Source organism: Canis lupus, chromosome 7, assembly GCF_048164855.1.
Source record: "Canis lupus baileyi chromosome 7, mCanLup2.hap1, whole genome shotgun sequence".
Taxonomy (NCBI): domain Eukaryota; kingdom Metazoa; phylum Chordata; class Mammalia; order Carnivora; family Canidae; genus Canis; species Canis lupus.
Window position 1 is genome coordinate 6,212,489 of NC_132844.1, and position 27,431 is coordinate 6,239,919.

Here is a 27,431-nt window from a genome sequence, read left to right on the forward strand (position 1 = left end):
GGGCTGTTAATTTCACAGGTATGAGTTCACCCCAACATTTCCTTTACTGTGATATGGATTCCTTAATTAGAAGCAGTGCTACAGGAAATGCCATGACTGGATAAGGCATTCTGTGAGCATGTGCATCAGGTAGTGCTGGGAGAAACTGTAGACCATATCCGGAATGTGTGTGTTCTACGAAAGTGAATCTCTGTTCTCTATGATGGAACAGGCCCAGTGTAGTCAAATTGCCATCACATGGATGGCTATTACCCATGAGATTGACACCATATTGCAGCCTCAGTATAGGTTCCGGCTCTTGACAGCTTAGACAGTTGTTAGTAGTGCACACCCACCTTGGTGAGGGGACATCCATCTTGTTGAGCCCATGTGTAGCCTCTAGCTCTGCCACCATGATCACGCTGTTCATTGAGCAAGCACCGGCTTGGCTGGGGAATGACACTGACACCCATCAAGTACATTATCTTATCCACCTGATTAATAAGAGCCCTCTTTTCCTGTAGATGCCCTATGGTGATGTGAGATGTGGAAATCTTCACAGTGTGTTCCCATTCTGAGATCCATCCACACACCTTTCTCCACATTTACTTGTCATGGGCCTTTACTATTTCTCCCGAGTCCCTGACTATCCAACCTAAACCATTAGCAACTACTCAAGAATTAGTGTGGATTTGTACTTCTGGCCATGTGTCAGCTCAGACACAGCGGATAACCAAATGTACTACTTATTCTCATGGGGAAGATCTTGTGCCCCTTTTATTTAGGTCCGCTCCTAAATGGAGCATGCTGTTGCAGCTGTCCACTTCTGGGTGGATCCAATAAATCCTACAGACTTGTCTATAATTTTTTATTTCTTGGCTAGCTAGTTGTTAGAAACACCCCAGGCCAGAGTATTGATTGAGGAAGAGGACACAACAGGAGTTGGTGTTGAAAGTCTGAGCCACATGTTCATGGAAGCTATCGATACCTTTCAGAACTGCTCAGGCAAGTTGACTGTAGACTGTCTCCACTGATGATAGATTGCTGCCATGTATGCTCACGTTTTTAACTGGGTAGATTCTCCTACACCCGAACCAGGCTACCCGTTCACCACCCATCCCATGGTTGGGTAATCCGTCTCTACAATGCACAAAAGGAGAATAGTTATCTTCAGAAGAGGGCATAGATTTGCTCCAAAATCCTAGGGTTTTGCCCCGTGTTTCTGCTTGACAAAGGCTCCATACACGCCAGGATACTTTTACTATCAAGGGTTCTGTTGGAACATAGGACCTACTAGAACAGCTATACTGTAACTCAAATTCATGACAGAGCTTTCTCTTGCTCTAGTCCGCACCTGAAGTTGGTATCTTATAGGTAACTGGGTGGGTGGGTTCAATCAGCAAACTCAATATGGCACAAGTTGCCTTCAAATCCAAAAACGCCTACTGAGCATCATGCCTTTTTTCATGGTATATAGTATGAGCTGAAGCAACCTTCCTCCTTGGAGATATTTAACATGTATCCAAAGCACTCAACCCCCAGAAACATCACTGGGGTTAATGACCAGTGGAATTTTTGTGGAATTTGTCTTTTACCTTCTAGTTCTCATTTGTGTTACTAAGGCACGTATTTACTACCTCCTACTCATATCCAATCAGCATTATGTTATCAACATTGCGGACCAATGTGATTTTTGTAGAATATCATGATGATCAAGGTCTCTACAGACTATATCATGGCAGAGAGTAGAATGGACAAAGCCTTAAAGTGAGACTTCGACAGTACACTGCTGCCCTACCAGGTAAAAGCAAACTGCTCTTCATGGTCCTTACAATTTGTTATGGATCGAAAGGCATAAATTAGGTGAACAACTGCATAACAAATGCCAGGAGGATATTCATTTGCTCTAGTAAAGATACTACATCTGAGATGCCAGCTGCAATTGGGATCACTATCTCATTAAGATGTGAACCTGATAGTCCCTAGTCATTTTCCAAGATCCACCTGTTTTCTGCATGGTCCAAAGTGGTGATTTAAGTGGTCATGTGATAGGCATCATCACCCTTGTTTCCTTTAAGTTTTGATGGTGGCATTAATCTCTGCAGTTTCTCTAGGGACATAATATTGCTTCCAGTTTACTTTCCTAAAAGGGGAAGTTCCAGGGATCTGCAATTATCTCTTCCTACAATAATGAGCCTTTAACTCATGGGTTAGAAAGCCAATACAGGAGTCTTTTCAGTTGTTAATTGTTGTCTATTCCAATTATACAGTCAAGAACTATGGAAATAACCACATGGTGAGTCCATGGATCAACTGGGTCCACTGTAATTTGAACCTGAGACTCCTTCTCTTACCTCACTGTATGCCTTCATTTTGACTGGTGAGCTAGAGCGTATTGTGGGTTCCCAGGAGTTACAGTTTTATTTTTTAGGAAGGCTTCATGCCCAATGTGGGGCTTGAACTAATGACCCTGAGATCATGAGTCCCATGATCTGGCTCTACTGACTGAGCCAGCCAGGGGCCCCTTTGGGTTCCTAGGAATTATAAATAATTTAGAGGTAGTGCCTATTCTTCTCCAAATGGTCTGGATATTTCTTTTTCTCTGATGAACAGTAACTCTAGCAAATGATTACAGATCTCTTAGGAAAATGTTTGGAAGAATATTTATGATTTATACCTGCAGTAGTGGCGTAAGTGCAGGGTCCTTCCTCAAAGGGATCCAGCCTCTCATGAGGTCAAGGGGCCCTGGTCTGTGAATTGACTCAGGTATGGAATCTCAGTGAGAGATTATGACTCTCCTCTCTGCTGACTCGAGCCAAATTTTGGCTACCAGAGTTTTTCCGGTTATATAGATCAAGTGATATTCTTGTTGGCTGCCTATACAATTTCATTTGGGGGGACACATTAATCACCAAAGATCTCTATGTGTCAAATCTATAATCTGACTGCTGATATGTCCCAAATGCCCTTTATGATAAACATGCCCACCTTGTCCTTGGTAGTTACCTTCTGCTATTCTAGGATCACATCATGACCATTGAAATGAGAGAGCCCATCTCAACAGCCATGAGAAGCAAGATTGTGATTTTGACTGTCGTTGTAAGTTAGCATTATGCATAATTAAAATTTGTACTTGAATTCTAACAGTATTACCCCTGTGACTACAAGAAATAAGAGACTCTTTTCAAGGTTACTTGTGGAAGTTCTCTGGTTTTCAGACCATGATCTGAGCTGAGAATTAAAGGTCCAGAGTTTGTCATTTTCTTCTGTTAGTCCCAAAGTGCATCCAAGAAAGTCCATCCCACATCCCAGTATTTATGATCATCATTATTGCCATTAGAGTCAGTGTAGTAGCAATTTAGGCTCCCAAGGCACATGCTTCAGTAGGTACTTCATCACAATCATCATCACATGGGTAATGGTTTGGTTAATTGTCATGCCAAAGGATCACTAGTATTCCATTTCTAATTGTTGAGGAGCTCAGCACTGTATTCAAGCCCAACAGTGCAACCAAACAAATCCTCAAACCCCATCTTTGTGAGTCTGTCCCCTAGGACCACTCCACTACTGGTATCAGTTCTGTATTACTCATGGGCCAATTAAGAGATAGAAACAACACAGTAATCAAACTGTGAGAAAGTTTAATATTATTAACTATACCAAGGGATTGAAGTAATGGGAGGATTGGCTGGTAAGCAATAAAGAGAGCTCTGAAGAATCTAGGGATAGCAGATTTAGTGAGCAGCCACTGCCTTCCAGAGCTGACATCCATTGGAAAGGGTGTGACCTCGTTGGATAGGGTGTGACCAAGGCTCACTGGATGCAAAGAAGTTCACTGAGGCTGTGAAGGAGCCCTCACAAAAGGAGAAGCAGAAGGAGAAAACCCTTCACAAAAGGTGCCATGCCAGTGACCCTCCCCCTGAGGCTGCATGCACTTCTGTGCGTGCATGCACAGAAACCTGGTGCTGCAGAAGCCCTATACACTGCAGGAGCCTGCTGAGAGGAGCACCCCCAGAACCTGGAAAAGGAACCCTTCCTCCTTCTCCAGCGTCTCTCCAGTACTCTCTACTGACAAAGCTTAAAATCTTGCAATTGGCAAAGAAGAAATATTTACAGGGTCTATATTAATCATATCACAGCTGACAAGGATGAGTTTAGAGCTGAGAGGCATAAATTAATAACGGGCACCATACCTTGTCAGGCTGAATTTTCAGCTTTGATATCAAAGTCATCAGTCTTATCTCGGCTTTTGTTTTTCATGTTCTATTTCAGAAATAAGTTTGTGTGTATGTCTACGTGCATGTGTATGTGCATATAGATCTTGAATCTGTTCGGAACTCATTGTGTATAGTGTAAGGTAATAATTTATTCTACTTCAAATAGACTCAACCTTATCCTTAATTTGAAAAGCTACATATATCGTATACAAATTTATGTATGAAAATGTTTCTCTGGTCTGTTCTGTTCCATTCATCTACCTATTTATTCCTTTACCCAGGATACCTTTTCTTGTCTGAACAAAAAAATTGGATTAGGACTTTATAAAAGTCAATATTTGTGGAAAGAATTTTAAAAAACTATTAGGAGAGGAAAATGTTCTTTCTCTTTTTAAGGTTTTATTTATTGATTAGACAGAGAGAGAGCACAAGCAGGGGGAGCAGAAGGGAGCCTGATGTGGTGCTCGATTCCCAGGACCCTGGGATCATGACTTGAGCCAAAGACAGACACATAAACCAACTGAACACCTAGGAGCCCCAAGAGAGGATGATGTTCTTAAGTGAAACAAATAGAAATAAGTGCTCTGAAGTTTACTTCGATTAATCTGTTCTGTTTTTTCACTTACTAATAAATACTGCTTAGCAGCAATGCCCTCTCTCCTGGCTTACACACCTCATCAGTAATTGAGAACCCATAATGAGAGGTTGTTGGTTGACCAAAGGCAAGGCTTAGGTTGTAGAAGTCCAAATCAACATTTAGGTCTTAAAACCTAGGGCCAAACCCTACTTCACTTGGGACATTCAAGGATATAATCATCTCAGTCCTTCCACACTATCTTCATAGTACTACTAATAAAAATTAGCTAAACTTTAATGGAGGTTAGAATCATTTTTATTCATTCAAATGCTCAAAGAAATAAAATGTGGAAAGGACATATGATTACCAGTCAGGTCCTTGTGGGATTATGGATGGAGCTGTGTGGACTTGAAAAGCTGAACGTTGAACATTTTCTGCTACATTAGGTAGAAAGATGCTGTCCGTCCTTTTTTGGTGCTTGATAGGTACCTGCAATATAAAAATTAAGTAGATATTGGAGATATCATTAAAAGTCACTGTTACTCATAAGACCAAGATCTTTGGCACAGTCTGGGTTAGGCCATTTATTGTGCCTTCTTGTATTTGCCACTTGTCATAAAGGGAACTGGTCACAAATTAAATCTTTCAACAGAAAGCCATTTTCATCTAAGGAAAAAAGATATCCCATATGTGGAGTAATCTAAAAATTCCTTAATATTTTATCATTTGTATCAGTGCAGTGTTTTGTTTCTTTGGTGGTCTTACATTCCAGCCACGTATAAATTCCTCTTCAATCTGTATTTATCTGATTTGTCTTATAGGCCTTTCTTACGAAGTCAGAGCTTAGATAGATTTGAAGAGGCTCCAATTCTTTTGTGCCTTTCCTGGACCTTAGGCTTTTTGCTTGAGGTTTTTATACACAATCCAATGGTCCCACAAAATGTCCCCTTATTTATTAGAGTTTGTTTAGATTGTCACCCTTCTAAATCTTTCGAATACAGTGGAGCTCCTCAAATGCATTTAGCTACTTAGGCAGCCTTCTCAACCATGAGTTGTGATTACCAGCCAGCCCCACGAGAGCAACATTTGCTTTTGGGAGTAGAATGGGGATGGAGTGAATCTTAAAAGCCCTTGTGGTCCCATACACACCAACTGAATATTGCTTCCTTTTGGAAAAGGCTTTAGCAGAAACAAACAGACATGTACTAGAATTTCACCTTTTGGTGAAAGGTGACTGCACAGAGATTGGTGAGTCAAGCAAATGGCAGGTATTAATGTGGTCCTACTTGGTGAAGAACCTCAAATGGATGTTCCTGACCTGTTTCTTCCCTTTCTGTGTATGATTCCTTAACTGCATGTTCAGAAATACTGCGACATTTTTTTGGTCCAATAACTAGAATTACACCCTCAAAAGAGACCAAGAATTGGCATAGTTTCTCTGGCAATATGATTAAATATTTTCCTTTTAAGTTTTCTCAAAGCAAGAGGCAGGAATTCTTAATTGTGTTGACATGAACTTCTAGAGGAGATTCTGAAAAACAATGGGTAATACTTATCAAAGTAACACAGAGAAGGCAGTGGAAGAGCTTGTAAATGTTTTACCTAAACTAAAAGCTGAAATATTGGAAACAATTTTTTACATATGTGCTATACCTTGACCTAATCTGAGTTCCAAGAATTTCTTTGGTGGGTAGATTTCTTACATGTTTTTAAAAAGACTTCTGCAACTTCTGCTCTGCCAGGGAACTCAGATGAGAGATCTGGTGCTGTTAGTTAATTATTGTAGATGATGGGAGAAAAAGAAGAAATTCAGAGACAGAACACAGCAAGATGTGGATACTCACTTCCACATTCATTTATTTAATTGTAATTGAGTAAGTGCTTTTCTGCCGAATTGTTTCGACCTCAGAATTCTATTATTGAGGAGTAGCATCAGCAAGATGGCAGAGTGGGAAACCCCAGACCATCCTTCTTCCCACAAACACATTGGTTCAGCAATAATTCACGAACAAATTGCCTTTGTGACAAATCCAGAATTTTATTATCTAGACTCAAGTATCTAGATAAGAGCCTGATACATAATTTTTAATGTAATTTTGAAGTGAACCTAAAACCATAATTTCATATTTACATTTTTTCATTATTTCACATATATAATTAAATCTATCATTACTTACGGTGTCTGGCCTTTGAATCCTTCTTGGTATTTTACTGCTCATAAGATTAGTCTTTAAAAGGTGTTGCTGGGAGTATCTGGATGACGTGGGAGCAGAACGTAGGGAGTACTGAGCCCGAGGTGTAAGGCCTATAATGCCAAAAAATGTTAAATTATATCTCTGGTTGTAGTGTACGGTCTTAGATTTAATTCATAAAACTTTAGAGCTTAAAATGATCATCTTATCCAGCTTCATCAATTCTGAGTGAAGATGTCAAAACCTGGATGGAATCTTTAGCCTGAGGATCACATAACCAAGTGAAAGAGAAGGATATAATGGGTGACACGGACTATGGTGGGTAGGAGTGGACAGAGATATTCAAAGTAATCAGACTTGGTAATTAACTGGATTTGTAGGGTGACAAAGAATAGCTCCCAGATTGCTGTCTCAAGCAACTGGATAGATGTTAATCTTATTTTATGGTGGATTTTATGATCCTGGCACCTATATTCTCAATAAATAATGGTAACAAAATTAGAAGGGTAGATGTAAGTGGGAAATAGAAGTATGTAAAGAGAAAACAGTTAAAGATTAGTTCAAGGACCCTGAAAAAGTAGGATCAAATGGGATCCCATGCATTGGGATTGGCCAGGAAAAAAAGGAGCTCCGTTTCCATCTTATCAGGAGGGACAGAGAAGCAGCTGAGTAGCTAATGCAGGTGGGCTGGGGTCAAAAAATAGAGCGGGGCGGGGGTGGGGGGGTCCGATCTGATGGCTTTTAACTGTTCTGTGAAACTGGAGGTAAAGTGTTGGCTGGGGAGGAGGACAGAATCCAAAGGTCTGAAGGGACCAGGAAGATTTTAAATAGTTACTGGGAAGAGGAGAGAGTGAGCTGACCCCATCCTCTGCTCAAGGGGAGGCACATGTGAGCTGGTTCTAAGACCCCTGAGCATCATAGTCTCTGGCTTTTGTGATTTGTTCAAACTTGCCGAGTCTGAGGCTGATTCTTTTTAACTGCCCCATCCCCGCAATGACTCCCACCCAAGAGCTGGAACAGAGGGTAGCAGCCATAGCAGTGGCAATCATCTTGCTTCCCAAGGACCTCCACTTCCTCTCTGCTCCCGGCATTCTTAGAGCCCAGAGATGGAGAGAGAGGAGAGAGAGAGAGAGAGAGAGAGAGAGAGAGAGAGAATTAGTCCTGGTGATAAACATCAAACCCAGATCAAGCGAACTTAAGCCAGTCTACCCCTGAACATTTCACAGTTTTGTCAGCCAAGTGATTTCATTTTTTCCCCCTTAAGTATTTTAAGCATAACTGCACAAGAACATGTTCTAGTGTCTCAGGAGCTGCAAGATCCTAAGGGGAATCCATGCTAATGCCGAGTAAAGAGAGCTCGCCCCTTAACCCTGCCTTTGCCTTTGATGCTTCTGAGATGAGGAGAGGGGTGGCTGCTGCTTCCACTCCTACAGAAAGGAGAGACCTCGGGCACCTCATGCTTTCAGCTGGACAACAACTGAGAGGGGAGTAGAATGGCTGACTTTGGCTTTTTCCAACTCTAGGGTGGTACCTGGCTATCTATCCCCTTGGAGGCTGGGTACTAATAGACAGGTGTGACCCAGTCCCTCCCCTCTAATGAATCCATGCATAGGGAGTCCTCCATCAATCTCATCCTGTCACCCAGAGGGAGATAGATGGGGGCTGGGCTTTAGGAAGAACTAGCTCTGCTTCCAGGGAAAGAGGCTTTTCCTCCACTCCTGCCACATCCCCAGTCCTGGGTATTAGGGTTCCACCCCGCTACCTATCTGGTGCCTCACTCTGCTTCTCCTTCCTAAAATGTGCAGTTGTTGGAGGACATGGATGGCAGTTTGAGAGGACACATTAACCCAGAAAGAGATTAAAAAGATGCTTGGCTGGCTCATTTGGTAGAGCATGTGACTCTTGATCTCAGGGTGGTGAGTTCGAGCCCCACCTTGGGTAGAACTTACTTATTTAAAAAGATGCTTGGCTGGACTGGAAGCAGAGGGAAGAGGGAGAGACAGAAAAATCCCAGGGAGTGTGGAAAGGAGAGTACAAGGTACAGAACTGCTCAGGGCCAGTGGCCAAAATAGGGCCCTTGGATATTTTTGATATTTTTTCTCTTTGGACAGGGCAGCTGAGGTGGGGAACCTCAACCCTGCTGTCAGGTCCCAGGAAGCAGGCCCAGAGTCAGGAAGAAGAGCCTGGGCTTTACAGTTGAGCCCAGCTCTGGTCTTTCTTTTTCTTTTTCTTTTTTTCCTTTTTTTAAAAGCTTTTATTTACTTACTTGAGAAAGAGAGAGAGAGAGAGAGAGAGAGAATATGGGTCGGGTGAGGAGCAGAGGGTGAGGGATAGAATCTCGAGCAGACTCCATGCTGAGGGTGGTGCCCAACATGGGGCTTGATCCCAGGACCCTGAGATCAGGACCTGAGCCGAGATCAAAAGTTGAACGTTAAGCTGACTGAGTCACCCAGGTGTCCCCCCAGGCCTGTTCTTAGTAAACCCAAAGTAATTCCAGCTTTGTCTGCTTGACCTTTGACACTGATCTTTCTGTTTCCAAGAGGCTGTGTTTTCTCGTATCTTCAACTGGCACAGAGCCAAAAGCAAACATAAAAGACACACATGCATGGAAGTGTAGTAACCAACATTTGCACAAATATTTGGTGTTTTTATACTATGTGGCAGATGTGCATCGTTTCATTTAATCCTCAGAATACCCTTTTGAGGTGGGTATTCCCATTTTACAGAAAGGCTAAATTAACCTGTCGAGGGTCACACAGCTTGCAGTGACAGAGCCAGGATTTGAACCGAAGCTCACACACTTACCCACCAGGCTTTACCAAAATAGGAAAGCAGAGGTTTGGCTGATTTTAACAATAAGTCAGTTGTGATTATTGATATTTGATGATATTTTTGATAGTCAGATCTAGAAGAGAACTTAGAATTTATTTCATCCTCAACTTATAGGGGAGGCAGCTAGTTTAGAGACATCCTGGGTTTGGCCTCTGCTCTGTGCTGCTTGCCCAGAGGCGTGTTTCGGTGCCATTCCCATAGGACGCCTCCCGCCCCCAGCACCCAAGCATCATAATATCCTTTCTAAATAACATCTGAGAAATGTGCTCATCTGAGGCATTAAGACAAAATATAGTGAATTGCCCAATGTTCTTTAAGTGGTGTATTACATACTTCTGAGACCAGTTTTTATGACCAAAACTTTTTAGTATAGGATGTCAGTACTCTGAGGTGAACTAGAGTAGAAGGTCGTGACTGCAAATCAGAATTAAGTGTGATTCATTCATGTATCATTCATTCACTCAACAGACGTCAGGGAGCTCAATAACCAATAACTCAATAGCCACGGGGTTGCTATGGCCAGTCCCCACGATCCTCAATTCAGAGCAGGGGACCTGCTTACCGCCTGGTGAGCTCATCTGGACGGACCATCGCTCAGCGTCATTAAGCTGACTTTGGAGCTCTTCTAGGCGCTGGAAGGCATCCAGCTTCACACTGCGCTCCTGGGCCAGCCGGCTTCTCGTCTGAGGGGAAAAGTGCTTAGGAAGCAGAGATGCTTTTTGGTGCATACTTTAATTCCTGGGGTTCTTTGGAGAGTGTGGGTCCAGGCTGCTCCAGGAATACAAGTCCTCATACAGTCCTGGTCAGGCTTCTAACGACAGCTCCAAGAAGGCCAGGAATGTACCCAAAGAGGAGCGGAGGCAGCCCTGGACTGGGAACCCCTTATTTGCCTTATTATAGCCAGGAGTTTACGCACAACATTTTTTTCTTTTATGTTTATTTCTCCCTCTCACCGGAAGGGGAGAGGAGGAAATGGAGAAGGGCCCAGTTCACAGAGGACCTTGTAGGTCAAAGCCACCAAACTACCACAGGGAAGGGGGAAGCCTCTGCACAATTTCACGCAGGGGGAAGACCTGATCTCTGTTTGTTCAGCTCATCATCTTCAAGGATGTCCTGAGCACCATTCCCCAGGTCTTAGAGGAGGCCCCTACCAAGAGGTGGTCTCTGTGTTTACTTGTGTGGCCCTCGGCTAGCACAGCTGGCCCCTAGGCCCCCAGCCAGGGAGTAGCTGGGTCCAAAGTACACCTCATCTGCATAACTCACAGATATTCTTTCTTTCGAAATTTATTTTTATGTATATAAGTGTAAGTATATATAGGTCATAGCAAGTAATTATAAAAATTACCTAAAAGTATAAAAGTAATGTAATTATAATTGTATTATAAAATTTTAAAGTATAAAAGAGCAATAATAGTATAGTGGATTGAATAATGTCCCCCCCCCAAAAAAAAATATACTCATGTCCACCTAGAACCTCAAAATGTGATCTTACTTGGAAATGGTCTTTGCAGGTGTAATTAACTTATGATGAAGTCATACTGGATTAAGGGCGGGCCTTACATACAGTGACTGAGGCCTTTATAAGAAGAGGAAAAGGCTCAGACACAGAGGGACACATGGGGAAAGGGCCGTCAGATAAGGAAGGCAGAGGTTCGAGGACGTAGTTACAAGCCAAGGATTGTCAAGGCCTACAGGCAGCCACTGCGAGCTAGGAGAGAGGCACAGAACAGACTCTTCCTCAGAGCCCCCAGGAGGAGCCGACATCCTGATTTCAGGTTTCCGGCCTCCTGAACTGTGAGAGAATACATTTCTGTTGTGTTAAGCCATCCAGTTTGAGGTAATTTGTTACAGCAGCTCTAGCAAACTAATCCACATGCTAATCTCAAGAATTCACCCACATGTGTTTTAAATTCCACTCTTGTCCGCATAGACCCAACAAGAAGGCCTGTGAACCCTTGGAGGGGTAACCACAGGCTCGTCTTAACAAATGTTAAGGGGCAGTTTCTTGTGTGTGCAGATGCTATCAACTGTAGTTTAACTTTCAGTAGAAGATTAGAAAAACTTCCTAATACAAATTAGGCCCAAGGTCCCTGTTTGTACTACAGGGATTGGTGTAGGCCCTTCAACCCCTATGGGCAGGAACCAGGAAAAACATATCAAGATTCCCTGAGCCAGGCTGGGGCTAAACCAATTTGAAAAATAGTGGCAAAGGAAAGAAATGTGCTTAGTAAGGACCTTGTGTTGTGTTAGGGCTTAAAAACGACCCCACCCCCCTTCACAGAGGTAGGTGCAGTGATTTACCCAAGATCCTACAATCAGTTAGAGGCAGAGCCAGGATTTGAATCCAGGTCAATCTCTTTCCAAAATTATCCACCTTCATACTCTCAGCTAGAAGACATACAGCCAATATTTATGAAGAGCTGTATATCGGTTTTGGTTCTAAGTGCCTCATTTGAATTACCTGATTTCATCTTTCTAAAAAAATCCCGTGAAACGAGTATATTGTTCTCCATTGCACCAACCGGGAGACTGAAGACAGAGAGACCACATCTAGCCTAAAGGCATGCTGTGAAGGGCCCCACGGAGTGAATCAGAAAGCCTGACTCTAGGGCCTCTGCTCTAAATGGTCTCCCCAGGAGCAGGACGTAAGCAAGGACAATTATGCTCTCCAAGGTCAGATGGTCAAAATCTTACCTTGGAATTGGAGGTTGGAGCTGGACTGAAGAAGTCACTGTGGGTAGTAGGGGCTCTTGGGGGCTGAGGGTAGATTGTTAGTTGGCGGGCAGTGGGCCAGTAAGCCCAGGGGCATTGGAGCTGCCAGCAGAGGTGGAGAGGTAATGTAGAAACAGCCGATGATTGTTTTTACATACATATACTAAAAACATGTATTTGTTGAGAGAAGCCTCAAAATACTTGTTTTGTCTACTTTCAGAATCTCTACCATTAGACAAAAATGAGCTGTTAACTAGAGAGGACTTTGAGAAACTAACATCCTATTTATTTATTTAATAAATAATGCAGGGCTCAAACTCATGACCCTGAGATCAAGACCTGAGCTGAGATCCAGTTGGACGCTCAACCAATGGAGTCACCCAGGGGCCCCCAACACTTTATTTTTGTGCTGGTTTTTGGGAAAGCATAATTTGAAAGATAAATATGCGACACTTAATTTTTCTTAAGGATCCATGTCACATTTTAGCTTAGTTTTCATAAAATGAATGTGAAATCCTAATTTTCTTTTATTCTAAAGCTATTGGTTTTTCCTCTCCATTTCTTCAAAAATACTTCCTCTAGCATTGCCTCAGTTTTTGTCCTTTTTTTATTTTTGCCATTTATTTTTGTAGATTTCTCCTAATTGATCTCCTCCTTGAGCACTCGAAACACTTGGCCAATAATTTAACTTCCCAACTTCTGTTTCCTAATATCTCTGATGAATTAATTGATTTATTCCTTCAGTGAATGCACGAGAGGTACCTGCTCTGAGATGCTACTTCTTTTGCCTTTTGTATTGGATTACATTCGATGGTCTCCTTTGTTGGAACTTGCATTAATCCACATCTACATCTATTATTTCTTGCCCTTTTTTTTCTTTTCTCTCTCTCTTTTCTTTTCTGTAGGGGTGTATTTAAAAAATGTATTGTGTCTGGAAATCACTTTTACTTTTCCTTTTTGTCTCTGAAGTTCCAGAAACACCTTGAATAAAATCCTCTTATAATTGCTTCCATGATACTTGCTGCTTTTCCAGATTACTGTTGGAATTTTCTAAAGGATCCCTGGTTCAAAAATTATGGCCAAGTGGAAACATGTTTTTCATGTGGGTTATAAAGGTGCCAAGATTCTGGGTCTTGAGGCAGCGAAGCCATCCATCCTCTCTTACTATAAGCAGCCCGAGCATCACCCAGCATGGGCAGTATTTCCATTATCCTGGTGGGCCCAGAAATGACAAAGGTGGAGGACACCAGAGGCATGGAGAATTCCAGAAGGCCCCAGCTCTGGCTGCTGCACCCCAATTGGCTTTTGAATGGCTACCACCTGCCTCTGGAGTTACCTGTCGGAGTTCTCTCTGAATTCTCTTCTGCTGAAGCTGGCCCAGTTTGGAAGCCCTCTCAGCTGCTTCAGTAAGGAGCTGCAGGTGCTGTTTCTTTTGCTCCACATCTTCCAAGAGCTTCTCCATGCTGGAGGTTTTCATTAGATCCATCTGTTGCCGGTGGTGAGCTTCCTGGGCCACTCTGTGTTGCAGCTCTCTCAGCAGTTGTGCCTGTGGGGAAAAGGCCAAAGGAAACAGAGAAGGCACACAGTCTTTGCTCTGAGCAAGGGAAGGAGAAGTTGCCCGACGTAATAACCTCCATAGGGCCCAGGGGCACAACTCTGTGGAGTATTCCTGGGCTCAGGGTCCTGGAGCCCAGCAATTCTGTCCTGGGCTGGCAGGCAGCAGGACTACCAGGATTTAGGCCAGCTTGGCATTTACTGTAAGCCCGGAGGCAATAGTCAGTGGGAGAACAACTGAAACAAATAACAAAAGCCAGGCAAGTGGTAATGCTACTGCCCAGCAATACCGGGTCGAACAATCTGGCCTTTCAATGCCCAAAAGGTGATGATAATATGTATGTTATGTCGCTTATTGACCACATGGTTATACCTACCACAGACTACATTTGCAGTGTCACTGAGCATTTATCATGAGCTAGCAGGGAAGGGTTAGTCTGGGGAGGAGGGGTGACATAATGCACGCAAGGAGTAGAGAAGGGAGGTTCTAATCTTGCCTCTGTTTTAACTTCCAAAATAGCTTTGGGGAAGCCAGGTTCTAGATGGTTAAAGATGGAAAAGGGTAGTAATAATCTGGTTCCGTTCTGAAACTTTTCCAATCAGTAGCACCGTAAGTATCAGAGGGTCCATCCTCAATTATGATACTAATACTAATGATATTTGCATGGCGATGTTACAGTTTGCATAATTACAATGCCATCATTCACTTGGTGCACAGTCATGGAGGATGTAGGGTCTAAAAGGAACAAATTATATGTTATGTTTTAAATATGCCCAGCTTTTCTGGGATCTTATTTATTTTATTTTTTAAGATTTTTTTTTATTTATTCATGAGAGGCATGCAGAGAGAAGCAGAGACACAGGCAGAGGGAGAAACAGGTTTCCTGTGGGGAGCCTGGTGCAGGACTCGATCCCAGGACCCCCGGATCAAGCCCTGAGCCGAAGGCAGAGGCTCAACCACTGAACCCACCCAGGCGTTCCCTCTCAGGCTTTTATTTAAACTTGGCTCTTCTCTCTCTCTCTCGACCTAGGGTCTTTCTGCTTCATTCATGCTCAGGGAGTTGGCACAGTTACTAAGAGCTTAGACTTGGAAACACCTTTGTTTTGGTGCCAGCCCCTACTGAGCAGCAGTAACTTCTGAAATTAAGGCTTAGTTTGGGTCATCAGGAAAGGACCCAAGATCCTGTTTGGGGAAAAAGGTTGATTGATGGCTGGGCCACACTCCACGTGCACATGGTTGCTGTTGATGGAAAGTATGCTTGGAGATGGAGAGACTATGTTAAGGGCAGAGACCTACACCCCAAGATGACCTCTGGGTAATAAGATTCTCAGAGAAACACACACACATACACACTACACACCAAAGAATGATCTTTTGTATGGGTAGTGCTTCCTTGCCTTAGCCAAATGCAAATAAAAACAAAAGCCTCTTGGCCTCTTTCCTTGGTTTCTGGGCCAGAAAGGAGGAAGTGGGCCATGGTTGTCTGACTGTGCCATGTGCTCAGCCTCACGCTGTGGAGCCCTGGTGACTGGTCCCAGGCAGCCTGGTGCTGCTTCCAGTGCCACATTCAGCTTTGCAGAGCGAGTTCGGAGAGCGGGAGGAAGAGGGGTTCTAGGACTCATACCTGGTTATCCTGCTGCTTGCGCATCCTCACGTTGTCGGCCTGAGCCCTGGCCAAGGCCTGCCTCAGAGCCAGTAACTGTTGACGAAATAAAACCGCTTCTTGTTCTGCCATTAGCTTGATGCTCAAACACTCTTTCTTCCTTTGCATCGCTTCCTGTGAACATCCCAAACACAGTAAGATAGGAAATAAGTTCCCCTTCCATAGTTTTAGTCTCTTCAGAGTCTCTAAACCACTTCATTATCCATCGTCTTTAAAACTTCCGGTAGAAAGGAGCTCCCCTGGTCACTTCCTCTGTGTCTTCGTGTGACAGGTCAGAGTAAATAAAGACTTTCAGAAACACAAGTGAAAGTGCCCAAACCACTAGTATTATGTGCTTTGGTTTCAATTTGCCTTGAAGTAGGTTTTTGATTTGTTTTCCCATTTTCGTCAGATAATGTTTGAAACTCAAAGATTTGCAGTGTATTTTTATGAAGCTGCCTCAGCTCTTGGTAAAGTCTCCCCCTCCATCTTTCCCCTGCTCTGGAGCTAAATTCTCTGATCTGTTCTCCCATTTACTTCTTTGCCATTTGCTTCTGGCTCTTTCCTACTTCTCTGGAGGCTCTGACACAGCCACTTCCCATGAAGACTCCCCGACTGCAGATGCTTTCAGTTGGTTGGCTTTGCCCCCACTGCCAGGACACCAGTTCAGCAGCTGCAGCCAAGGAAGCCAGCCTGCCACCCACCTCGCCGGGCGGGGCCTCACCTTCTCTGCCCTGCTCAGCTGGCCCTGGAAGCGAGCCTGCTGCGCCGCCAGCCTCCAGCGGCCCAGGCTCCTCGCTTTGCACGCCAGCACAGCCAGGCTGCTGTTGTCCTGCTCCAAGGCCTGCAGCTGCTCCTGCTGAGAGAGGCTTCCTTTCAGAAAAGGCTGCCCCCAACACTCTTCTCAGGAGGAAAGGGCACAAATCCTAACCTCAGAACCGAGGACGACACAGTTGTGCCCTTTTTAAATGCCTGGTGCAATGCTTTCTTGGGAAAGCCAGACTGGAATGCATACAGAGTGAGCTGGGGTCAGATGCTGGGATGAAATGCTGGTTTCCCATTGCTAAATGAAATCACGTACTTTGGCTGGGTTTTCTTTCGTTCCTTCATCAGGTCGAGCAGAGCCCCATTTTTTCTTGAGGCTCCTCAGATTGTCAATCCCTTCTGTTCTTACTTCGCCGATGAGCTCATATACTTTCTGGATTAAATTAATCTGATTCTCGTCCAACTTTTCCTGCAAATTGCAGACTCAAGTTTAGGAAGGGCAGTGGAGGAAGAGTCATTTTGCCTTTTAAAACCCAACTTTCAGAAATGATTTCACGTGAAAAAATCACCCACCCAATTATTCCATCAGTTATTATCTGGAAGTCTCAGTAGCAGCCCCTTTAGCATTGCCTTCAATCCGCAGGGCCTCATCACGTGGACCCTACACATCTTAGAGCCCCAGTTGTCAGATGCCGGGGTAAGTTGAGTGGATAGAAAAGTGGAAGGTGGGCAGCCCCGGTGGCGCTGCGGTTTAGCGCCGCCTTCAGCCCAGGGCCTGATCCTGGAGACCTGGGATCGAGTCCCACGTCAGGTTCCCTGCATGGAGCCTGCTTCTCCCTCTGCCTGTGTCTCTGCCTCTCTCTCTGTATTCTCATGAATAAATAAATAAAATCTCTAAAAAAAAATATATATATATATATAAAATAAACCTTAAAAAAAGAAAAGTGGAAGGTCACAGGTGGAAAACTGAATCAGCCCTCCTCTGATAAAAGGTTGCTCGAGAATTCGAACCTAAGGATTTTTGCTATCAGGTTGACTCAGCGGAATCTGACCAGATAAAACACTATAGATGAGCCACTAATGAGGAACTACATTAAAAATAGATAAAGTAGAGGAAGGAATCAGGCTGGCTACCTTCCCATTGAGGTTCCAGCAGAAATCTCATTATGAAACAGCCTGTTCTGAATGGCTTGTGGATAATGGCTTGTGGTAAAAGGGCTTGATCGTTGCTAAGTACAACCACAGACCCTGCCTCCTCGGCTGAGGGGTGAGAGTTGGGTGTCCTCTCATCTCTGGACCACTTCCCTGGAGAGGAAAGCAGGAGCATGCTGCCCAGCTGGGCAGCCAGCAAAAGCTTCACCACCTATTTGGGATCCTAGAGTAGAACATGGATTCTCAGCTTTGGGGGGCCTGTGGAACTAGTTTAGCCTGAGAGAAGCAGAGAATCTATTTTCTGTCTAGGAATTCTGGTATAAGTAAAAAAAAAAAAAAAAACTTAAGAAAATGTTTAATAATTTCATACCCAAAAGATGACTTAGCAAATTCCAGACTTCACTGTCTATTCAACCTTTTCCTGTAGTATCAGGCCCAACGCATTTTGGTTTTGATTCTTTAATATTTGTAAACACTTGCATTTTTGAGGCCTCCTCATAAGTAAGAAGGAACCTCTAATCCTCTCTGAAATGACCAGGCCAAGGCAGAGCACTGGTGAAAGCTCCTCACGTAACAACTTCAGGGACCACCTGGAATGTCCCAGGAGAGACCATGAAGTAAGGACTCATTTGGGGCTGGCTCTGGGTAACACCCAATAGCAGGAGAGGGAGCAGGTTTGTACTAGAATTCACATTTGTGGGGCAGCTGGACCAGGCTCTGTGATGGCCCATTTTAGGCATGGGGCCTCCATCTTACAGCTGCTCAGATACCATAAGAAAGTGGCAGGCTTCCACAGTGCTGTGGACACATGGGCACCCCGCCACTCCTCTTCTGGATGGACCTTCACCAACAGGTCAGCAGCTCCCTGACGCTCGATGTGAGAGAGTGGCTGGCAGGCATTTGGCAGGTTGAAAAAAAAAATCTCTGAAAGCTAATTCAAATTCTCAATCTTCCTAGTGAGCTTTCGGGACGTGCTATTGCTACCGACCCTGGGGTCTGGCCTGGCTTAGGGCACTGCGCTCTCCCGTTCAGATGGTTGTACTCAGTAGGCAAAACAGTGACATCAATCGTTGGGGTTTCGGAGGAGACACCCCTCACCTTCCCTTTCACAGCAATCAGATGGCAACAATGGCAACCGGCAGCAGAGTGAGGAAAACAGCAAATACCTAAATTGTCTAAAATTCAGTGTCTATCATGGCAAAATCATGACCACCCATTGCTGCCCCTCTCTGCAGTGAACGCTTAGAGCCAGAGAGCTCTCGGGCTGCACAGGCTCTTGTTACCACACAGCCCATTCTGTCATCGATCGCTCTGTGCGCAGCGTCTGTGGAGGTCACCCACACTTGGCTCCCACAGGACTGCCCAGACGTCCAACACGGCTCACTTACTTTTATGTGTAGACATGTCACAAACAAAGCTTGGACTAATGCTTCATATTCTTCCTGGACTTCTTTTCTAATCTGCTGTTTGAGATTCAGATTCTCCTCTTCCAAATCTGTGAGTCGAGCTCTCAGAGCCGTGATTTCCATGATCATATTATGACTGAGCTCTGCAACCTAACAGCAGAAATATTGTTTTAATGGAAAATAACTCAAGAAATCCAAACTGCCACTACAGAACAGTTCCTTGTATATCAGTGTCAAGTTTGCTCTTCTACCTTGAATCTAATGAAAGAGGTAAACATCCTGTTGTACAAATATGAGCGGAAGAATCCAAGGTTGGTTTAAGGTCTCGGAACAGTGCCAGACACGTGGTAGGTGGCCAATGAATAGTTGCTGAATGAATGACCCCAGAAGAGACCCCGAAGCACTTTTTAATTGGATAAAACGCTTCAGCTGTCTTCGCCTCCATTTCCAAACTGGCCTTCTTTGACACCTCAGCCTAAATACTTTTTCTTTGGAATTCACTTAAACTGGCCTCAAAAGAAAAACAAAGCCTCCAACCCCAACCTAAAAGTAGCAACAAAAAGAAAAATCAAATCAATAAAAAATAAAACCACCAAAAAACTAAGAAAAAGAAAGCCCTTATTGCTTAAAAAGTGAAAACACACACTACGTGTTTCTGCAGTGGATCTTCATTGACGAGACCTCTGCGGGTCACTCTTGATGAGGGCACACACACAAAAACCCACTAGGAAGTCCCCTGGCTGGCCACTGCTGAGATTGTGGATTTGTGAGATGGAAAAGGGAAACTTTTTGGTAAGAACTGACCTACCTGACCAGCACCGTCTTCAGGTGGATCTGAACCTCTTCGTATGATATCTAATTCCTGAAGAGGAGAAAGCAGGGCACAACCAAACTCAAACATTTATTCTTCCAACCATGGCTCAGTTCAGTACAACATGCTCCACACATCTCCTATCTGTGTTAATGGAGCTTCGTTTTTAGATTGTTGGGCTCCATGTGGAGCCTGACCGCGCTTATCGACCCACTGGACTGTAGGACGCCTAATGTGAGATCAGAAGACAACAATGACTTCCAGATATCCACACTGTGCCAGAGACTTGGCTACAGGGAGAAGCCAAACTGGGGGTGAAGCCAAGACTCATTTGATATTTGAATGCTTCATTTGATTTTTTTTTTCAGACTTTTGCACTTTTCTTAGGTAAAAAGTAATATTACACTGAACCTCTGATGCAATCCATTTTAAAAGTATGCAGTCTAGAACAGGAGAAGTGACTCCTGGATCCCACCAGTGGGATTCATTTTAAGGAAATCTCAGTGAGACTCATGATGTGCATCTTGAAGATAGAATTTACTCAAGGATCCTGGCTTCTCTGCTAGACCAGGAAGTGTGTGAAGTGCTTTATGTTCGCTGAGGTTAGAAGATCAGCTATGCATCTTCCCTGGCCGAGGGGGTGGGGGGGGTGGGGGGGGAGGGGGGGAGGGCACATGACACAGCCCCTTTGTTACTAACTTTATATTTCCCACTAGATACCTTCAAAGCACACAACCCAGTGTTGCTGGGCCATCATCCCTGCAACTGAGACTACCAGAGCCCCCCCAAAAATGAACCAATGAGAAGAGACATTTAGGGAGTTCCATTTACCCTCCAATCTTTCACAAAACTCCTCCCCCACCCTCTGTTCTAGTCTCTCTTTGGAGTGACTCCTGGGCCTCCCTACTCACACCTCTCCCATCACACTTCTTGTCTCCCTGGGGACATACTTGCTCTTTCTGGCAGAGCTTCTGCCTAGCATGCTCCAACACATGCTCATAACACATGGAATAGCTCTCGAAGTTGCTGCGTTCTCTTGCCATCACGTCACAACCCAAGGAGAGGAGGCAGGCCTCAAGGTGATCTTTCCTGAAAGTGATCTGAAAAGGAAGGGGCATTATTCACAGCAGCTCTAGCAGGATAGCCTCACCACGCCAGGGCACCTGTTGCCTGGGCTCACAGACCCACGTCCATGTCTCCTCCACAGAAAAACACGGGCTCTCGCCTTGCAGGTCTCTTTCGGGTCTGCTCTTAGTATTTGCAGGTAGGGACAAGAGTACAAGGGGAAGCCTATATGTCACATATCTAAGTATTCTGGATACTTAGTGGTTATAAATCAAACTAATAAGCTACTAATTCTCCTACTTTGAAAAATAGATCTTCAAAACAACTTGGAAGGCCAGGCTTGAATTTCTCATTCTTGGGCTGCTCTGAGTTCTTTGCTGAAATGTGGTGACTTGGAGAGAGCTGGTCACCGACCTCTAGGTTACGGTATGATCCCCTTGTCTTCCCACCTCTGGCCTCACATCACACCATGGAGGGCCCTCACATGTATGTAAACAGACACTCCGGCTATCTACAGCCCTACACAGCTGCCCTTGACCACTCCTGAGGCCAGGGTATGCACACTGGCAGTAAGGTCCACTCTCCCCGTGGGGAGCAGGATCTGGAGAATTTTCAGGGAGGAATCCCAGGAATTCCTAAAGCGTGGTCTAGAAAGAAGGCCAGAGATCTGAGTGGGCATGTCGCCTTGGCTGTGGGTATTTCTCACCCTTTGAGGAAGAGTAGGGCTAGAGAAAAGCCAGAGAAGGCCTCTGAAGAATGAGCATCTTGCGGGGACCCCTCTTGCTCTGGTTGAAGGGCCTTACTGCTACTCTCTTGATAGTCCCATTCCTTCCCTTTCTCTAAGAGATTGGGCATTCTTTTGAAGAGGTAGCCATTATGGAAGAGGGGAAAAAGTTCACCCCTCCAAGCCTCTCAAGAGAAATGGGAGCCCATATGTTGGAGATAGGACAGATGCATGTCCTAATGCTTGTGTGTGTGCGTCTATGTGTCCACATCAGTGAGCACATCTCTGTGCATCTGTGGATATGTTTGTGTGTCTGTGTCTGTATCCATTATGTGTATGTATATGTGTATTATGGCTCTCTGGGTGTGTCTCTATCTGTGACCATCTGTACATATCTCTGTGTCTATGTGTGTTCCTTTGTGTGTATCAGTGAGTTTGTCAGTGTGTGTATCTGGATGTCTTATGGGGCCCAGACCCAGCCTGCATGCTTACATGAGCTTCCTCTGTGACACTTCCAGGGTCAGGAGGGCTCCAGGCTCCCTGGCAGGGTGCAACAGAAGCTTTTGGCCTGGGGTGGGTCCTGTGTCTCTGACTTGATTGTCCCAGTGAGGCCCAGTACACTGTGCTCTTGGTACAACCTCAGCGCCCCTACTGACTTCCAGAGGAAGCCCAGTCAGGCTTTGCCAAGGCGAGTTATTGAGGCAAACTAGCAGAGATGGCCAAAAGTGATAAAACTCAGTACTGATGGAGTGAGGAAAGTGGCTCGCTCAACGCTGCCGACGGCAGGGGAAAATAGTGTGGCATTTTGGGGGGCAGACTAGCTGTTTCTATGAAAAGATTTTAAAATGTTCATGCCCTCTGGCCCAGGAATTCCTCTTCTAGAACTTTATCTTTAGGGATAATTAAAGTGACACACAAAAAACATATGTGAGCAGATGTTCTTTACAGTAGCCTTCCCAAGAAAAAGAGCAATGGAAAAGATCAAAAGTGCCTCATAAAGGGAAACAGGTTGAATCTTTCTCACTTGTCTGCACAATGGGATACTAGGGAGCCACCAAAAATTATGCTGTGGACGTATGTTCATTGACAAGGAAACATGTTGGTAACATGTACTCGAGTGAAAACAAGTACACTATAATGGAATAATTTAATTTGGTTTTTGAAAGTTAATGAACAAAGAAAATTATGAAGTTTGGAAGGAAATATGCCAAAATAATAATAGGCGTTATCAATGAGGGTAAGCTAATGAGTATGTTTTCTAATACATCATATTTCTATTTTCTAATATAATCAGAACATGTATACATGATTAAGATAATTTTATATAAGAATGGACATATAAATAAAATGTATATCCTGATGAAAAGATAAGAAAGCTTTTGTAGAGATCATCACCCACAGCAGCTTGGCAGGGGGCATTGAAGAGATACAGATTGGAAACCATAGATGAACACGTCTGCTCATGGGGAATTTAGTGAACAGGAGCCAGGCAGTCAGGGGAGGGCACTCGGCATCCTTCTCTCATTCTCTGGGGCTTCCTCTAGGGGTCCCATAAGGGGCGTGGGAGTAAGGGCAAGCCACCCTGCTCTAGAAAGGGAGCAGGAGGACAGCCAGATTTAGCTTCTGACATCAAGGCAAGGGGAACCCAGATTCCATCCCTTGGTTCTTGACTTCTTTATGGTGACAGGGTCGAGGCGATGCAAATTTAGGACAAAGGAAACACTTCCCAGACTGAATATGATGAAAGCCTGAAACATTGAGAAGTCATGAGACCACATCCAAGGCCATCAAAATGTGGCTAGTGACCCCTTCCAGGGGGGCTGGGTTCAGTGCCTGAAATCAGCCACAGGGACTCACTCTTCACTGTCCTGGACAGCAGTCTCTCTCTCTCTCTCTCTCTTTAAAGATCTTATTTATTTATTTATTTATTTATTTATTTATTTATTTATTTAAGAGAGAGAGAAAGAGAGAGAGAGCACAAGTGGGGAAGAGGATCAGAGGAGAGGGAGCTCAATGCAGGGTTCGATCCCAGGACTCTGAGCTCAGGACCTGAGCCCAAGCAGATGCTTAACCTGCTGAGCTACCCAGATGCCCCTGGACAGCAGTCTCTGGATCTAAGCATTCCATTAAGGCCTCCAATGGCTTTTTAGCAAGGCAAACGCTTCTCAAACTAATGTCACCACAGTCACCATGGTAGATATAAGATCCCCCCAACAAACAGAAATGCAGACTTGGACATCAATGGCCTTCTGCCATCCCTTCTTAGCCAGCGTGATACTTTACCCAGTAAGGGTGAGGCACCTCTGGGTGAGTCTGTATTATACCAGAGTGTAGGAATGGCCAGGACTCCCCTTGAGCATCTCTAGAGGCCAGAGAAATTGTCTTTTGTTACTGTGTTTCTTAAAAGCTGTTCTGCAACCTACCCTTGCCTTCCTAGGTCACTAAATGTCAACTCTGTGTCAAAATGCAGCATGGAGTGGGTTCATCTGTCAGCTTCCCCCTCAAGGCAGGCCCCTGGGTTCATAAAAACCACAGAGCAGCTGTGAATAAATGGTCATAAAAACCATGACCTCCAGTGGGCTGATTCCTTCATCAACAGTTAAGCCTGAACTGGGATGAATGGCACTGGCTGGAAAATCACCAGAATATTCTGGAGAGCCAGCCTAGGGTGAAGCATGGAAGGTGCTAGGCCTTGTTATGGCAAAATCTGGCTCTGCTGGGAGCAAACTGAACCTCCTTGGTGTGTTTCATCTTGGAGCCCCTCATAATTGGCCTAATATCAGGCACACATAAGGGGTTTTGATGATGTTTCTAAAAAACCCACCTCTGCTGACAAAATGCTTCGGTGACGTCCCACTGACTCTGGGATGAAATCAGACTTCTTAGGGATTGCCTTCAGGCCATTCGGTTACTGGCCCTGTCTATCTTTTCAATGTCCTCCTCTGAACTCTGCTATATTTCCTTCTTAGATTTCTCTGCCTTTCTTCCCCAGCCCTTCTTCATCTGGCTAACTCCTATTTGCTTTAAGACTTGGCCCAAACAACACTTCCTCCAAGAAGTCTTCCCTGACTATTTCTTCCCTACGCCCTAGGTGGTTGTATCTCCTGTGTATGCCTCTTTCAAAGCATGTAACGTGAAGTGCCTTTTCCTGACACTTCTGGGTCATCTGATTTCATAAGCTCTTTGAGGGCAAGAACTGTGCCTTTTGCCTTTAATCTAATAAAGTGCCTAGAAAAAAAAAATAGGAATCTACAAACACTTGCTCAATGAGTACATGACTGTTGGCATATGAATGGAAATGGTTCTGGAATCCACACAATAGATTATAGTTCTGATTTGCAATAAAGGTCAGTTTCTAAGTTTAGGTCAGTGTGTTTGGTATAAAATTTGGGCAAGATGGTAGAGCTTATTGCAAAGATTGGTTTTCTAGAATTTGGAGAAGGAAGCAAAGATCAGTAGAGGCCAATATGGATTCCAGAAAACTCAGGTTAGATGAGCCTTTTCCTCAGGAAATGCAGCACAGTGTACCTGGATTTCAGCAGGATATCTGGACAGGTTTCTCCTGATGTCCTTGTGGAACAATGGAGAACATAGGCTGGGTGACGGTACAACTGGATGGGCTGCTGGCCACTGACAGCCTGTGCCCAGAGAGTGTGGTCAGCCTGAAGGGGACCCACAGTGGGGAGCACAGGGTTGGGGCCTGTCATGGCATACACTGTTAGTAATGATTTGAATGAGGATACCAAGGACAGGCTGACGAACTCATGAACTTGGGAGGGAGAGAGAGCGTGCTGGATGTAAAATATCCAGATTTTTAAGGATTTCAAGGAGTTTAGAATGGGTCAAATTGAATAAGAACAAGGCTACTAATATGGCAGCAGCAGGATGCCTGAAGGCAATGTGTGGGCTTCAGGTGACTGTTAGCCTAACGAGTCATCAGTGTAGTGGCTGCCAGTACCCAGCATACTCATGGGCATTCATCAAAGCACAGCACACAGGACACATAGGCTTTCTGCTCGTCAGACAATCTTGAGTTTAGAGGGGACTGAGCAGAATGGTAGGGCTGCTCATATAAAGTGATTGAAGGAAATGAAGGTAACTTAGTCTAAAGAAGAGAAGGCTGGGCTCAGGTCCTGGATGTTTGCTTGTGCAAGCTGTGCTCCGCACAGAGGCACCCAGGTAAGGGAGGAGCACAGTGCCTGCTCCCCTCTCCCAGTTCACGGCCTGGGCTGGGGCTACACCCATCTGGAGGAAGGAGTAACGATTTGTAGCCCACCACCCAGGGGAGCGCCCTTTTGGGTTTGTGCTACTAGGGCAGGCCCTTCAGTGTAGTTTTACCAAGGCCTCACACATGCTAGCAATGGTGCTAATTGAGCTCCTCTGATTGACCTGCCTTTAGATACCTAAAGACTTGTGAGGGGTCACAATCATGATCTGTGGTGTCCCAGGGACAGAACTAGGATACATGATGGAGCTGGTGGGGGGGCCAAATCCAATTCAGGAAGATCTCCTTGAAACAAGAGCTGCCAGGAATGGCTGGGGAAGGGGGTAGGTTTGGAAGAGAGTGAGTTCCCTGTCATTGCAGATGATCCAGAAGAGGCTAGAAGTCCAGGCATAGAGTTTGGAGGGATCTAACATCCTGGAGTCCTCTCATTCCAAGACACAGGCAGGCAGATACCAACCTCTTCAGTGCACCTTGGGTTTCAGTTATACCCAATACGGGTTTGCCCTGATATCCACATTTCTTTCCTAGACAATCCCATCTTCAACATTGGAGTAAAGTTATATACATATGGGTTGAGCAGATCTTGAGCCACAAACTCAAGATCTCAAACTCAAAAAAACTTTTTTTGTTTGTTTTGTGGTAAAATATACATACCATAACATTTGCCATTTAAACTGATTTTTTTAAAGTAACCTCAACACTCAAGGTGGAGCTCGAACTCTTGACCCCAAGATCAAGAGTCAGCTCTTGATCTACTAACAGAGTCAGCCAGGTGCCACAGTTTAAACATCTTTAAGTGTAAAGTTTAGTAGCATTAAGTACATTCACGCTGTTGTACAATCCCTAGAATCCTTTTCATCTTGCAATACTGAAACTCTTATTCCTACTAAACACCAACTCTCGTTCCTCTTCCCCCAGCTTCTAATAACCACCGTTCTACTTTCTGTGTCTATGAATTTGACTATAGTAGGTACTTCATAGAAGTGGAATCATGCAGCATTTATGCTTTTGTGACTGGCTTTTTTCACAGCGAAGAAGGTCTTCAAGGTTCATCCATGATGAAGCACAGGTCAGAATATCCTTCCTTCTTTAAGGACAGCCACAAATTTTCTTGCTTCAAACCTGTTTCTAAGCATGTCCCACCTTAATCACCTCTGTACCTCTGGTTGAGAACCTCTGAGCTACAGGGACCACAAGGAACCACTTCATCCCCTCATCAGAATACACAAGGACCATATTTGAGTATAATTGAAAACTTAAATGAAAGATATGTAAATAATCAAGCTCCGAGAAAAAAAATGTGTCCCCAACCAAGCTAGAGAATTCTCTATCTTGTAATTAAAAACTGAAGTGTTTATTATGAAATTATGGGGAATATTTGAAGAGCTTAGAAAAATATAACTTTGAGGGAAATAATTGTTTTTAAAAATTAAGCATGTTTTGCTAAATCAGGTTTTAAAAAAATGATTGAATTTCAAAGGCAACTGGATTCATAGCTACTTACTGTACTTATGCTTCATTTGTTAATGATCCTAAAGCTCTGCTATGGCCAAATAGCACATATACTCTCTTATTTT

General features: G+C 44.3%; 1 protein-coding gene across 1 annotated transcript in view; it reads right to left on the bottom strand.

The window, feature by feature from the left end:
• Window positions 1–5,072: 5,072 nt before the first annotated feature.
• LOC140636531 (uncharacterized) overlaps window positions 5,073–27,431 on the bottom strand; it is a 139,374-nt gene continuing 117,015 nt past the window's right edge. The window contains exons 37-46 of the mRNA XM_072831833.1: window positions 20,791–20,940; window positions 19,838–19,891; window positions 19,012–19,179; window positions 16,788–16,940; window positions 16,431–16,562; window positions 15,689–15,841; window positions 13,846–14,055; window positions 10,360–10,480; window positions 6,951–7,078; window positions 5,073–5,262 (exon numbers count right to left, since the gene is read on the bottom strand). Of these exons, the coding sequence (XP_072687934.1) occupies window positions 5,137–5,262; window positions 6,951–7,078; window positions 10,360–10,480; window positions 13,846–14,055; window positions 15,689–15,841; window positions 16,431–16,562; window positions 16,788–16,940; window positions 19,012–19,179; window positions 19,838–19,891; window positions 20,791–20,940 (1,395 nt within the window). The 3' untranslated portion in view covers window positions 5,073–5,136. The remainder of the gene's footprint in view (window positions 5,263–6,950; window positions 7,079–10,359; window positions 10,481–13,845; window positions 14,056–15,688; window positions 15,842–16,430; window positions 16,563–16,787; window positions 16,941–19,011; window positions 19,180–19,837; window positions 19,892–20,790; window positions 20,941–27,431) is intronic.